General features: G+C 41.2%; 1 protein-coding gene across 2 annotated transcripts; it reads left to right on the top strand.

Moving 5' to 3' along the window:
* Positions 1-251: 251 nt before the first annotated feature.
* Positions 252-13253, top strand: mtpn (myotrophin). 2 transcript variants are annotated; one of them, XM_058625824.1, is made up of 5 exons: positions 257-353; positions 489-643; positions 5195-5308; positions 5997-6080; positions 11980-13253. In XM_058625824.1, exons 2-5 carry the CDS (start codon positions 566-568, stop codon positions 12064-12066), a joined length of 363 nt encoding a protein of 120 aa, XP_058481807.1. In that variant the 5' UTR covers positions 257-353; positions 489-565; the 3' UTR covers positions 12067-13253. The 2 variants fall into 2 exon arrangements, with proteins under 2 accessions (XP_058481806.1, XP_058481807.1); XM_058625823.1 differs by having other exon boundaries at positions 252-643.
* The last annotated feature ends 1778 nt before the right edge of the window (positions 13254-15031 follow it).

The raw sequence follows: 15031 nt of genomic DNA, 5'->3' as shown, positions 1-15031 counted from the left end.
TGTGGGAATTTTTGCTTTTAAGAATAAACGATATCATACAAGCATGATGAAAAATAATGGAGAATATCCGTAAATGCATAAGGTACGGTGTTAAGCGTATAAGTGTTATTCAGTCTACTAATTATTATCAAGTTAATTACTTTTTAGATCTTTTAGAAGGTAGTTTACGACAAGAATAAGTGAAAACCGGGAATTACTGCTTTTTACAACTGCCCTTGAATGCACCGCACAGCTTCTCTTCTTTCAGCTTTAATTTCCGGGTAAGGGCTTCGGCTTCGGAAACGCTACTTGCTTGTAAAAAGGCGGATCCCTCTCTGCCGCTCCGCTTCACGGAATTTGTCTTTTTTGCTTCGGTAGATTCCATTTAAACTCCACATCTCACTTAAAGTTGCATGTTTCTTGTTAAAACGACATTTTTCCGATCATTCGCGCTCTGACGACTGAAGTTGTTAGCTGGCTAGCTAACTTTTCCCCACACACACACACAGCAGCGTCCAATTTGACAACTGCCCTCCACCCGCAGCCCAACAGGGGAGAAGCGACACCGGAGCAGAAACACAGGGAAATGGGGGAAAAAGAACAGCAGCTCAAGTGGGCGTTGCAGACCGGGGACTTGGACGAGGTCAAAGCCAAACTGAAAACCGTGAGTTAAGACGAGAATGGCCGGTTATTCGGTGAAGTTGGTGTGCAACAGTTTACTGTGTGTTAGCTTGGCTGGCTAACTATCCAGCTAAGCAGCTCACGGTGGCTGGAGTCAGAGATGTGACGCTGAAGAGCAGCCGCAGCCTCAGTGTCATCGGCGTCTGGTGCTTCTTGGACAACGTTTGACTGGAACTGTCCCCCCATGTCTCCTCCTATTGTTGTGGGACGTGACAACACAGTCGGACATGCTAGCTTTGTTTAGCAACACGCAGTGCTGCCGACGCCTATAGAGGAGCCAGTGTGTGACTCTTCAAGCGTAACTCTCGCGTCTACAGTTACTTATAATTGTTAATAAATCCACATTCTGTTTAAACGTGTACATGGAACGTGTACAACGCCCCCGCGTTTCATTGAACGCAGCCTGGGTGAGCTAAGCAACAATAGCATCAGTTGTATGGTTAGCTGTACCCATTATTACGTCATCAATAATAGCGCGCGTGTGTGTACTTTTATAGTTGGACCGTGTGAATATATATATATATATATATATATATCGGGCCGTAATGTGCGTCACTGCTAACTGTCAAACAAGCCTAGCTCAGTGTTAGCGAGCTATAACATGACACGGGCCTGGGCAGTGCTATAGCTAGCGCCGGTGGGCGGAGGTGTCATCTGTGGACCAGTCATTTCAGGAGCTTCTATTCGTGTCTGTTTGGGGAACTAGATGACACCAATTTCACCATTTTGCTTTTGTGAAATGATTGAAGCTTCCTTGCTGCTACATTAACCGTGGCATAGAGGACAGGTCTGGCAAAAGTGCGATATTGGCATAGTTGTTAACGACTCGTGCGTTGCTCAAGGGCTCTATAGCGCCCCCTAAGGTGAAAACCGGAGCACAATTGAGTGTCACCGAATTTCCCTAAGCTTGGTGGGAAGATGTTTTAGACAGAGACGAACAAAAGAAGTTGACAGTCACCATGGCCTCAACTCAACAGGAAGTCGGCCATTTGGAATTTGGACACTACATAAATGAGCAAACTCATCAGAACGTGTTTGTTGTACCAACATAAAAAAACCACACCAATTTGTACTAGACACATCAAAGATGAGAAGTTGTTGAAAGGTTTTGCGGATTCAAAATAGCACGGCCACAGCAACCCTTGGCGAATTTCGACCATTCGCCAAGAAACAGGAAGTGCCCTATGACTGCGGCATACATTGAGTTCCACCGAAATTTCCCAAGACTTGGTGGGAAGATGTTATAGACCAAGATAAGACCAAGATAACCATGGCCTCAACTCAACAGGGAATCAGCCTTTTTGAATTTTGTCCATTTTGGCTATTTGCACCCTACCTAAATGAGTGAGACACATCAAAGTTGATAAGTTGTCAAATTTTTGTCGATTGAAAAGGTCAGAGAACTGCTGCATCCATCCCCAGCAGTATTATGTACATTTTGTACTTCAGGCTAATTTCTTGTAGACTGTTACATTGGATTCAGAGATGGTCGTTCATGTGTCCTAATACATTTTACTTGGGTTTTTATGACACACAATACTTATTATAACCTTTTTGCATCTTTCAACAAAAAAAATTAAACTAAGACTAAGTATTTACAAAAAAACTAGCAAACCCGCTGTAAAAACGAATTAAAACTGACTCATGTTGAAAATAAAAGTAAAACTAATGTAAAATCTAACGTTGATTATAACAGTCTTACACCCTTGGTTCTCAAACGGTGGTACGTGTACCACCGGTGGTACGCAAGCTTATGGCACGTTTCTGCTGAATGAAATGGTTCTGTACTGTACACTTTTTTTGTGTTTCCATTCAGGATAGTACCAACATAACATGCCCCAGCCATTTAATTGTTTGGTACCCTTCCCTTTGGGTGCTGGAGTAATGGTACAGTGCAGTACAGGTGGAACTAGACACATGACAGTCAGCTGATTGGGGCGACAGAAAAGCGTCGCTCCCTTGAGAGCGGTGTCTTCAATGGCGGGAGTCTATTCTCATACAAAGTTTGACGTCTTGCTGAAACAGCCACAAGCCTGAGGAGAAAAGTAAAAAAAACAAGCTGCTCCATTGTTGTCGTTGTCACCTTATCACTCACGCATCTTAATCTAATTTTGCTATACGTGTGTGTGTGTGTGTGTGTCAGTGTGTGTGTGTCAGTGTTTGTTTGTGTTCAGTGTCTCTGAGGGAAGGGAGGGGGCATCCGATGATCCTCTGTGCTGTCTTGACCACTTGCTGTAGCCTCTTCCTTTCCACCTCGGTGCAGTGGGAGAACCACACTAGGATCTAGGATCATGTGTTGTCAAACTGCATCATGGACCTGTTGCTGTGCATTGAATGTGACGGAAGTTGAACAAATGTTCAGTTTGCATACTTGATCTCACCATTCAGACCAACCCCAGAAAACACGTCAGTGTGTTTTTACTCTTCTGTCAATGGTCTGATGCCCCGAAGCGGTCTCTTCAATGTCGCACACTAACCACTGTAGGGTTTGACATCTGTAATTTGTGTCACTTGCGGTGGTCTCGCAGTGGAATTTAGTGTAAATCAAAGCAACTCCATTCTTGTAATCCACAATTACTGTCTCTGCCGAAAGTCTCGATGTGTTCCAAAAGCTCATATTTTCAATAATAGATTTTTGAATAAACTCATATTTAAGGTTCAAAGGCAGTTTTTCATGATTTGATGAACAAAAAAACACCTTTACTATTATGCCATTTAACCCCCAAATATAATTTGATTTATAAATGATTAATGACTAAAAAAATTGTGATTGTAGTGGCTGAACTCGACTGCATTTGAAAGTCTTTTATTCCCCTGATTGAATTTTCCATTAACCCTGAGTCTTTTCTCATTTCTGATGGTGTTATTATAACTTAAAGCCATTTTCATTATCTATCTCTAAGTCAAGGTATAAACAACTGAAGTGCGTTATCCCTGTTCTATAGTGGAAACGAAACTATTTCTGTTTTATCAGCCCCTGGAAGCGTGGCCACTGGAGGTAATATTTCAACCCCATTAGAAGGGTTTGAGGTTCAATATCCATCATTGCTAATGGATTCAGTGGGAATGAGTGTATAATGAATTGTCTTCAGTGTGGTGTACTTGACCTTCAGTGGAGTTAGTGATAAAGGTGAGAGGCAGTTAGAGGCAGGCGGTGGTGCAGTCGCAGACATGACCAGAATCTGTGTGCACATGATCATTACATTCATTTGGCCACAGGAAAGGCAGGACAGAATGTACCATAAAGAACATTTGTAATAGCACATTAAATTAGTAAATTAGTAAATTACCATAGTACCCGTACTGCCCATGTAACCCATCATTCACAAAACCAGCAGGGCCTTAGAATTTGCAGATGCAAATTGAATTCAGTGAAGCTTTTCCTGCCAGCACAAGTCAAACTGTGAGGAATTCAATGTAAATTTCACAGTCAGATTAGATTAATACTAGGTTATTTCTCATCATTTGTTTAACTGTATAGCCAGGGAAAGAATAGATTTCACCTGTATCATTGTATTACAATATGAAAAAGAATTCCATATCCTGTGTAATTTCACATCACAGTTTTGTTAATAATATTCAGTATCTCTCAAATCTACCATTACCTGCTCCTTTTGTTTTTATTTGATTCTCCCCCGCGGAATCACATAACCCAGGTAGTTTTGTCATCTGCAGATCAGCTGTCTAAATATTATGGGTAATGCCTTGTGTAATTTACTTGTACCTTCCAGGGCTTTTAAGTCAATTTTCTGAGCTAATTTATCATTTCCACCCACTTTCATCCATCTTTATGCAGAAAATGATTAAATGTCTGGACAGTTATTAGGGAATTTTGAGCTTGTGTGATTGATATGTCTTCCATTAGATAGCTTGTCAGTGGCAGGCATGGAAAGATATTATATTCTGAATGTATGATAACCTGAAAGCTGTAATAAAATACTTTTTACATATAAACTATATACGTTGAGGAGACTCTTGCCAGACTTGTATCTGGCTAAAATATCAGATATTAAGTACAGAAATACAGAAAATACAACTGATGTTTCCATTATTATATTATATTATATTTTATATATATATATATATATATATATATATATATATAGCTGCTGGAGCTTTTTCCTGTTCAGGTAGTGTTCATTGAGTGTTAGGGGAGTGGCGATGTGGTGATTTGTCGACAGACTTGCGATTACAGCTTGAATGTGTGTTATTTTGAAATGTGTGGGGAGAAACCAACATTTATTTTCTCCACTGAACTCAATCTACTTTTTATTTTTAACATATTGAATATCTGAAACCTTAGTAAATGTGGACATCTAAAAATAGCCAAATAAGACGGACGTCCTCATTTCACTGAAACTAGACTTGAACTGTGCTGCGGTATATGTGTATATAGCACTAAAATAAATGTAACGGATGCGTTTCAGTATCAAACTGCACTTTGTATGTGATGAGTCATAAAAACGGCTCATACTTTATTATTATTTTTCATTTCATATGTTGCTGCTGTTTTTTTTCTCTCTCTCTCTTCCAGGCCGAGGATGTAAACCGGACCCTGGAAGGCGGGAGGAAGCCTCTGCACTTCGCTGCCGACTTTGGTCAGACAGAGGTGGTGACTTTCCTCATTTCTATGGGAGCAGATATCAATGTAAGAGCCACAGCTGGCAGCTCACATCATGTTTATTTATTTATTTTTTTGCATTAATTTGACTACTGTCGACTGTCTCTGCACATTGTCTTCGCTCACTGTCGAGCTGCTCGATGAGGGTCATCAGTTTGTTTATATCATAGCTGGCTGGGTTTAAACTAAATCCAGACTCTTCAAGCCATTGTCCATTCAGCAGTTGTCTAGGATTACCAGACCTCATATTTAACCTGATTGACCCCCTGTGGGGGGGGGGTATGGGGGGTAGCTTTTGCAAATGTTTTCATACCTACCAGAAAACATAGGAATATATGCAAACTATTCATTTAATCTGACAATACTGCTGATTTTATTCTCTCTATAGTGCTTCTCTCTATTAATCAATTGGGTGCTTCCTCAGAAATCACCAGACAAAGATTGAAATGTGATCTGTGTTTTTCACCAGAAAGAAACAGAAAGCAATTTAGTTAATTGATCGTAATAGCTGGCAACAAAAAGGTGTTGAGTAACAGTCCATTCATTGTTGCAGCCCCTATTTGGCAGATAAATATAGTATTGAAGTGCTTTTTTTTAAAGAGAGGAAGTAAGAACTCTGGTGGCAATTATCTGCTGCTATATCAAACTTCTTTTGTTTCTCACTTAATCTTGTTTACTTTTCTGTCTCTTACTTCTCCATCCATTCACTCCTCAGGCTCCTGACAAACACAATTTAACTCCACTGTTCTGTGCCTGTGTTGAGGGTCACCTTAGCTGTGTCAAGGTCCTGCTAGAAAAGGTTGGTATCCTGATTTCATGCATTTGTGTACATATTCATGTGCGCCTGCACACAGGCGTGGCCTGGTGTCCTTCAGCCACTGGTGCATGTTTGACGTGTGGCCCGCGAGTGCTGATGAGGTCACTTGTAGGACAAAAGGCCCCTTTAACACAGTCCCATACAGGCTGTGCTGGAATTTTCATGCAGCTGTGCTTGTTTTGTGTTTTGTTTAAGCATTCATGTTGCTCCATGTAATTCTCCTCTATCTACTATCTCAAATGCTGCTTTGACACGAGCAACGCACATGGGTGTGTTTGTGTGTGCGCACACAGTGACCTCTGTGAGCGGAGACATAACCCTGTGTTAGGCACAGCTGGCAGTGGATGTTGTAATGCAAGTGGAAAACAACTTATGAACACAATGACTGCCTAATTCAGCTCAGACACCCTGAGAAAGCCCATTTGTTCAGCTCCAGCACAAGTCAAAGAGGAGGAGGAGCTTTCTTTTTGAAAGTCATTGCCACTTCTTGCATGTTGCACCTTTTTGAATGTGTTGACCCCAGTGGCGTGCATATAAATGATAGATCTCCTGTTCATCCAGGCTGCAGTAGTTCCTTTTCTCTGCAGCCCAATTTATCCAGGCGGCAGTGGAATTGATGGCCCCACGGACGGTGAACGACACACAAAAGGGGGGGGGCCATAATAGCGACTTGTCTTTCATCAGTGTCATCACTCATCTGTCATTTAATAGTCAAGGAGGGTCATAAGAATGAAACAGGTGTGTACAGTATAGCGTATAATCCCCTGATTTATTATAGTTATCCTTTTTATAGTCGCAGTTTGGCTCATGTTAGCCATAAATTCAGTGTGGAAGATGAGCCTCTTTGTCACATTCCACTGGTGACAAAGAATGTATATGGCTTTACAAATAATCTGATGCACATTCACTTCTGCTTGACCCCACGAGCTCAGCCCCACACTGCGAGTGACGCCCGTGTCCTAAATGACAGCATGATGTCATGGAGATAAACGTGTCTGCTTTAAGTCTACTGCAAACCGAGACGTGCATGTGAGATGCAGAAATATATATTTGGGGCCTGTGGGCAAGTGTGCAGCTGTCTCTTCCCAGCCAGGCAGTGTGTGAATATTAAGCGTCATATCAAACCAACATAAGTACCACAAAAAGGGAAGGGGACAGTATTTACACACAACCTTTCAATTAGTTCAGTTTCACATTGCACTCTGATGCAGACTTTGAAAAGAAGAGATGGTAACGTGTGTGGGAACTGGTTGCATTAATCCTTAATTTTGAAATGCCACATGCCCATACCCCTCGCATCAGTTGGCCGGCAGTTTGCAATTGGCAGCTGGCGACTTCAGTCAGCTGGCGACTTCAGTCAGCTGGCCATCAGTGCTGTTGGCGCAAAGATAAACTGAAGGAAGCGGCCAATGCCAAAAAATAATAATTTAATATTTAGAAATGGCTAACGGGGAAGGAAATCAATTCACTTAAGCATCACAATTTTTTTTTTGTGTGCAGCAACGCTGGTTAATGAGTTAATGTTTACGGCAATAAGAGTTAGCAGCTAACGGATGTCATCAGTGAATTAACCGGAGCGATTTAGTTAAACAACAAAACAAAAACACAAAAGACGCTTCAACGAGAAGTTTCAGAAGTGAATTCTACTGCTGAAAAAAAACAGTCATTCAGCAGTTTGACAGGATAAACGCTTATCACCCCCGTCGACCCCTGTACTGCTGCTGTATACACACAAACGCTCCCTCGGTCAGATCTGATCATATGGCTTTTCAAACGAGGAAGAAAAAACTACCACGACAAAGGTCACACACTGCATCTTTAAGATCTGAACTATGGGTCAGGTAATGCATTGGGGTTGGAGATCAGCACGGTCATCACGCAAGTCCCACATCAAATTATATCCAGGGTTTAAAACGGCCTGCGTCCTTAATGCAGCTCTCAACATCTGATAAAGACGGCAATGCAAAGCAGTGGAAAAAATTAAAAAGAATGAGAAATAAGACGTGCACACACGTGTATCTAATCTGAACAGGGATTATTAGGGGAACAGAACATATGAACTAAAGCAAAGGTGTGCTCCTCTTCGCGTGGCTCTGTGCTCGCCTCCGCTAAGCACTGACATGGATTAACACTCGAATGCAGCCGAAAGGTCATCCGTCACCACAGGGACCACATCTCAATACATATACCTGTGACAGCTCTTGACATGGAATGAATAGATTGTCCCAGAGCCACACACTGTGTGGCAGCACCCAGAGGACGAGCACTCCAGGGAGGCTGAATTGTGCCGATTGTCAAGTCCGACATTCTTGTGTTGGCAGTGCAAATGACCCCTCCCCGCCCCCCGACTGCATGCAACGCTGTTGTTTTGCGATGAATTATTTAAGACCTTTTAACCCCAATAGGTGACCCAGCCACAAGATCCCAGCCAAGAGTGCTGACTGCAGCCTGTGGAGGCCGGCCAGTTAATTTTAAGTCAACACTGACGGGGCACAAAGGGACGTGTACACACCTGAATGCACACACAACTTTTCCTGGTATGAAGAACTGTGTTCAGCCTTGACTCAAAAGAAATGTGACATTATTTTGTCAAGTCGGTCCCCATTTGTTGCCTTTTCGTTTAAACCCTACCTGAAAGGTCTCTGGATTTGAAAGAAAATGCCCTTTTGCTCCATCAGCCCTCGAAACCTTTCAAACTAAACAGCTCGACAGTTTTTGCTTCTGATATCCTCTTCCTGTGGAGTTTGTGGACCATATATGTATGTGTGTGTGTGTGTATGTATGTATATATGTACATATATGTATATGTGTGTATATATATATATATATATACATATATATATATATATATATATATATATATATATATATATATATATATATATATATATATATATATATATATATATTAGTGTTCTGCTCAGGAGAAGATTTTAATTTACTTTTCTGATTGGCCAAGAGGGCATTAAAAGTGGTTCTAGGGCCAAGCTGGCATTTCGCTTGACATTTCAGTTGCTACTTTAAAGAGTCTGATGTGCTTCTAGGCTAAATACTTGAAACTCTAAACAAGTTGAGTCAGGGATGAACGCGGCGATCGATCAGTAATCGGATCTAACGATATTAGAAGAGTACGTGATGTGCGTGAGGGACCTTTCGGTGCACAATAAAAAGTTAATGGACACTTGGTAGGTCAGTGGCATTATATTACTGACGTGGTGTTGCTTTGTGTGGATGGCTCCATCATCTGGGACGATGATGCATCTTTGTTTGGCTGGAGAGACTCACTGCAAGTCTATTGTTACTCATTAGGCTGTCTCTTACTTGGCCACTGTCTGAGTGTGTAATGGACAGTGTGGTGTTTGTAAGGAGTCATTATTTAAGTTGGGGGGGGGGCTCATTACATTAAGTGGTGTCCGGAGGATGCAACTGAGCTGGAATGACCGGTGGGGATGTCGTAGTGAATTCTGCGAGGCGGTATCAGAGAGGAGCAAGACCCAGAGCTATTAGTGAAGCTTTACCATAGATGCCATAGAGAGAATCAATATGTTGCAGATATGCTGTAATACCTTTTCTTAATGATCATTGTGAAAGTGTTCTAGCTTTAGGAAAAGGTGTACACTCTAAGCAGATCATTTTATATGTCAGATGTATGACTTGGTCAGTTAGTATAGTAGTGTCCATTGTGGAAGTGCAAGGGTCGAGGTGTGATGTTGTTCCTGTCGTGGGTGTTTGTGTGGACACCAGGTACGATCTTGAACCAGAGACTAATGAATTCCCCAGCGCTTGAAGGCTAGACGGGGCTTTATCTGCTTCCTGATTACCCCCACCAAACAAACCACCAAGAGCTCAATGATTGTTTACAAGAGACAAAGTGAATCAGAACAGTTCTACAAAGACTTTTTACTTGAGTTAGCATTGTTTTTACAGGTAGAATCATTGTAGAAGTTAGGGTTCTGGTTTTCCTTGAGAAACCTGTCTTGTATCATACGTGATGAATCATGTTCCAGTCAAGTAATTTAGTGGATCTGCAGATGGTTTGATGAGCTCAAGACATATATTCACCAATTAGCCACGTCATTCTAGACCGTTACCCATGTTATTGTTGGAGAGAATAGTTGTAGTTTTGCCTCTTTTGAACAAAGTAAGGAGGATTAAGGAGGATTAAACGGGTGCTTGTGCAATGAGTTTGTTCCCTTGCCATTCCAAGTTGGAAAGTGGTGGTTCTTGGAGAACTGGACTGATAGACTGAAGTTTAATTTCATGCTATCTTGAAGCATATAAAAACGAGGGGTCATGTGTCAAACGTAGGGAGTTTTGTCATGTTCTCAGTTTGAGATGTAGCTCTGTCGGGTTGTCCACTGAGCCTTGCTAAATCCTGTCTGGCTCGCAGTTGTTGCAGGATGGCACTTTGTATCCTCACACTTGGTGGCTCTTGAATTGTGTCCCGTTGTTTTTAACGCCTCGTTTCTCCACGCAACAGTGGACACTTATCTGCCTTGCGTCTGTAAGCCCCGTGCTAAGAGGCTAAGGTTGGCAAGCAAAACAAAGGGATGTTCCTCCACCACATGCCCCTCGACTTCTCTCTCGCCCAATAAATCAGCACTTTGCCCGTCTCATCCCTCTCTCTTTTTCTATGTTTGCTTTTTTTTTTTGTCCTTTGCTAATCCAAATGATTAAGCTCACTTCAATCTTTTTAACGTTATTCTGTTATCCTTCAGAGCTCAGTGGATTTGTGTCTTGGCGTCTGTTACTTTCTTTTTGCGTGTGCTCTCCAGATAAAGAGACAGACTGAAAGGCGAGTGCTCGCTGACTGAACTGTAGCAGTGTCGAGGTGACAGAAACATCTCATCACCACCGTCTACTGATGAGAACTGTTTGTTACCCCGGAATCTTTAAACCCTGCTCCTTAATAATTGACAAGCTCTTCTTCCAATACATGTTAAACTCAACTTAAAGGTAATTATTAGCTGACGACTCATGACTTTGGCGTAATTAGTGTTTGAAAAACTTCAACTATTCCATTGGTCCAAACCTTTTTGTTCTAGTTCTTTTCACTAATTGCCTAAAGGAATGTAAAAAGTCACTGAACGTGGCCACAGTTCCAAATGAGGCTCTGTAGCAGTCTTAACATTCCATGAGTGCATTTGATTTCACGTTCCAGCAGTTTCTTGTTCAGAGTTTGTGTTCCCTTGTATTCTTTAAGTAATAGATTGTAACTGTGTGGTTACCAGCACGTGTTGTCACGCAGATATGACGATCACACCGACCTTTTTAGTTGGAAAGTTTAATTCTGGCCTAAAACACCTGCACCATTCATTAGGGGTGGGAATGGAACGATTATCGATGCCTTTCAATCTGTCTTTTGAAAGTCTTTGTCTCGCTGTGTGATCACTCATCCACTGCTATTTTTAACCACGAGAAACAAGAGTGTAATTCATTTCCATTATCATTTATTAAACTGAATGAAATGTCGCGATGCACCTCGGAGTTCCGCCTTTTCGCACCAACTATTTTACGTTAATTAACTTAATTTAAATAATTACAGATTAATTATCTGTCCGCTTCCCTTTCATTTCTGAATATGTGTGTCGGTAATATTTGAAAGGTTTGGCTTCACAGCGAAGTGCGTCATTCGAATTGAAATGAACAAGTTAACATTGCGTGCAAACACTGTTTGCTGACACTGGATTTATATTTGATGACCTGCAGAACGGCGCACACTTTAGGAATCCCGATATTCAGTCATTCGGACGTACTATTTGTACTATTTATTTATTTATATATATATATATATATATATATATATATATATATATATATATATATATATTATAATGTGTTTAACTGCAGCGTGAAGTCTTTTGCTCTCTCTTCACCACAGGGCGCCAACAAAGACTGTAAAGGACCGGACGGCCTCAGTGCCTTCGAAGCGTCCGAGAGCGAAGCCGTAAAAGCTCTGCTCAAGTGAGTGGACGCCGTGGCGGTGGCGGCCGACAGGTGGGTGAGCGGACAGACAGATGGACGCAGTGGTCCCCTTGACAGAAGACGGACTTGTCCCCCTTTACCCGCATCAACCTCTGTCTCTTAACACTGCTTTTGTCTGTTTGTCTGGAGGTCGTCATTTTGTCTGGTGATTTGTTTCATTTTATTTTCACTAAGTTTTTTTTATTAGTGATAGGATTTACTCTTCCTCCTCCGGCCTTCGTTTGTAACCATTTAACACAAGTACAGTCGCGTCCACTCACGAGGGGAACACTTTTCCCCGTGGGTCCTGAAACACTGCAGACTCTAGATCTCAAACTCTATATGAATATAACGTAAACGCAGAGCTTTAGCACTTAAATGCACCTCTCTTATTTTGCCCTTTTCTCTTAAATCTTTAAGGATAAGATGAGTAGTGTGTTGTTTTTTTGGGTTTTTTTTGGATCTTCACTATAGGTTATGGTATGGCCTGGGTTTAATCTCATGAACAGTAATTGCACTGTACTGTCGTAGATGGCGTTAATACAGAAAGGTCAAGTGTAAGTACGTGAACTTTCGACCTCTTTCTCCACCTCCATTTCTTCTCGTTGGACCAAACTCGACGCAGGATGAGGTTCAGAGGTCACGTTTGTTTTTCTTTCACCTCGAATCACTTACATATCCAATTATGTTTATGTTGATAATGCATAGAAAGATATTCTGTATCCGTTGACCAATCACCATGCTGGCTAACTCGAAAGACTTGAATGTTGCAATTTCTTTGAAATCAGTTTCGGAACTCCCTTTTTTTGTTTGAAAAGGTAACATTAGTAACATCGCGCAATAGGATGAGGAATTTTAGACTTAGTTTTTTGTTGTTTTCGTTTCCCACCCCTGGAGTGAGATTTCTAATATTTTCCTTTGAGCTTCTCCGTGTGTTTTGTAATAAATGGGCTCAGATCGAGGGGGTAACGGGGGGTTGGAGTTGAAACTGGATGGTGGAGGGGAATGTTGTTATTCCCTTCACCTTGGATTTGGTTTAAAATAAAAAAACAAAACAAAAAAAACACTGGCTGTATCGCTGCATGTCAGATACTGCCTCTGCTTCTACGCTATGAAACGCTCGCCGTCCCTTCTTCTTGTTTGCTTTCAAATTAAATGACTTTGCTGTAATGGGTGGGTGGGGGGTGGGGGGTTAAAAAGATGCTCTTGCTGACTTTGTTGTGACAAAAACTCTGTAAAAACAGAAATAAAAAAATCTCTAAAAATGTCGCTGCGTCACGTCCTGCATCTCAGTATCTGATGTATTTATAATAGGTATTTTCGAATACTAAACCCCACCCCCCCACCACTACCACCACCACCTCTCCAGTCTTTCCTGTCACACCGATCCGTCGCCTTGAGCTGTTCCACGATGAATCACAGACTGACTTTGCGTCTCACTAAATTTGTCTCCATGTCTGGTTTTCAATAAGCTCCGTATGTTTTAATACAACAGTCAGTTCTAATACAGGAAATCCTAGCGAGTGCTGTCACGATTAGTTTCATCCGTTCTGTTCATCTGTGTCAACAGGTGGAACCAAATATGTGAACGTCAAGAAAAGCAATTAAAATCAACCTTTAATTGTCAAAAAAAAAGAAAAGGATTCTGCAGCCTCACATGGTTCAGGTGTGGAGGAAAAAAAATAATTTTCAAGATGGTGATCTGTCAAAAATTATTGTTTTAAAAAGTAAAGTAAAACGTCTGCGCTCAAAACTTCATTGTCATTCTTTCCGGGAAAGTTAAAAGTCTGTTTGTACGACTCGGTGTTCTCCTGCATCTACGCTAAAATCTCAAAAACAAATTCATGATTGAAAGTTGATGAAATCAATCCGCTGTGTTGGAGCAGGGAAACAGAGGAAACTCTACACTTTTCTTTCACTTTCTTTGTGTTTTTCTTGTATTCTTATATACGTATACTCTTTATGGATATATTTTATTTTATTTTTACCACAGATGGGCAAGAAAAAGACGGCATTTGTTCTGAGATTACATCCTGAGAAAAGTCAAAATTCTCAGATTAAATTCTGAGAAAAAAAAGTTAATATTCTGAGATTACATTTTGAGAAAAAAAAATCAGAAATCTGAGAATAAATTCTGTGAAAAAAATCTGAATTCTCTGTTGTCAGAATTCTGAGATTAAATTCTGAGAAAAATAAGTATTCTGAGATTACATTTAATAATTTAAAACACATCTATTCATCCATTCCAGCAAATAAATCAGGATATATTCAGTGCATGACTTTTTTTTTGATTTTTCACGTACATTTGGAATTCTTTGGGAAAGCCCTTGGATGTTCCTGAGAAAACAGTCCCAACATTAAACTGATGCTGTGACGCGAGCTCTTCCTCTCCAGGCCACTCGTCGTGTTTCCAAACAAACAAAGACAAATCAATCTCAGATTAAAAAAGTGACTCGGCTGCTTTTTCGGCAGCGTCATCTTCTCGCCGCCTTCGTCCTTCATCAGCCGCGCTTTCCTTTTAATAGCTTTTTAACAACTGGAGGAAAGTGAAAGGATGACAGTGACATTCTTTAAATATGAACTAAAACCCGTCTCTGTCGTCGTGATGACTGCAGGAGAACGCCTGTAATTCAAGCCGGTGATGAATGTGAAATGAGTTCATTTAGATCGTGAATTGCTTTTCCTGAGGCCTCACAGGCTCCCTGGATAATTCCAGGTTAGTTTCCGAGCCTTTTTATCTATTTTTTGGTTTGAAAAGTAACAGCGGGCTAAAAACGGTCCAAAAATCACACCTTTCTCCGGTTTTCTGAGACTCGACTGAAGAAGAAAAGACGAGCGCCTGCGCGGAACTCGCAGCTGAACTCTGCTCCCCCCTGCTGTTCCCCGAGGAAAACTGCAGCGAGAGGATCCAGAATCTTCAGACGTCGAGAGCCACAAAAACAACACTCGCAGGAAACTTAATTGAAGGA

Source organism: Solea solea, chromosome 3 (assembly GCF_958295425.1).
Source record: "Solea solea chromosome 3, fSolSol10.1, whole genome shotgun sequence".
NCBI classification, from domain to species: domain Eukaryota; kingdom Metazoa; phylum Chordata; class Actinopteri; order Pleuronectiformes; family Soleidae; genus Solea; species Solea solea.
This window is presented reverse-complemented; position numbering and strand designations above follow the sequence as displayed.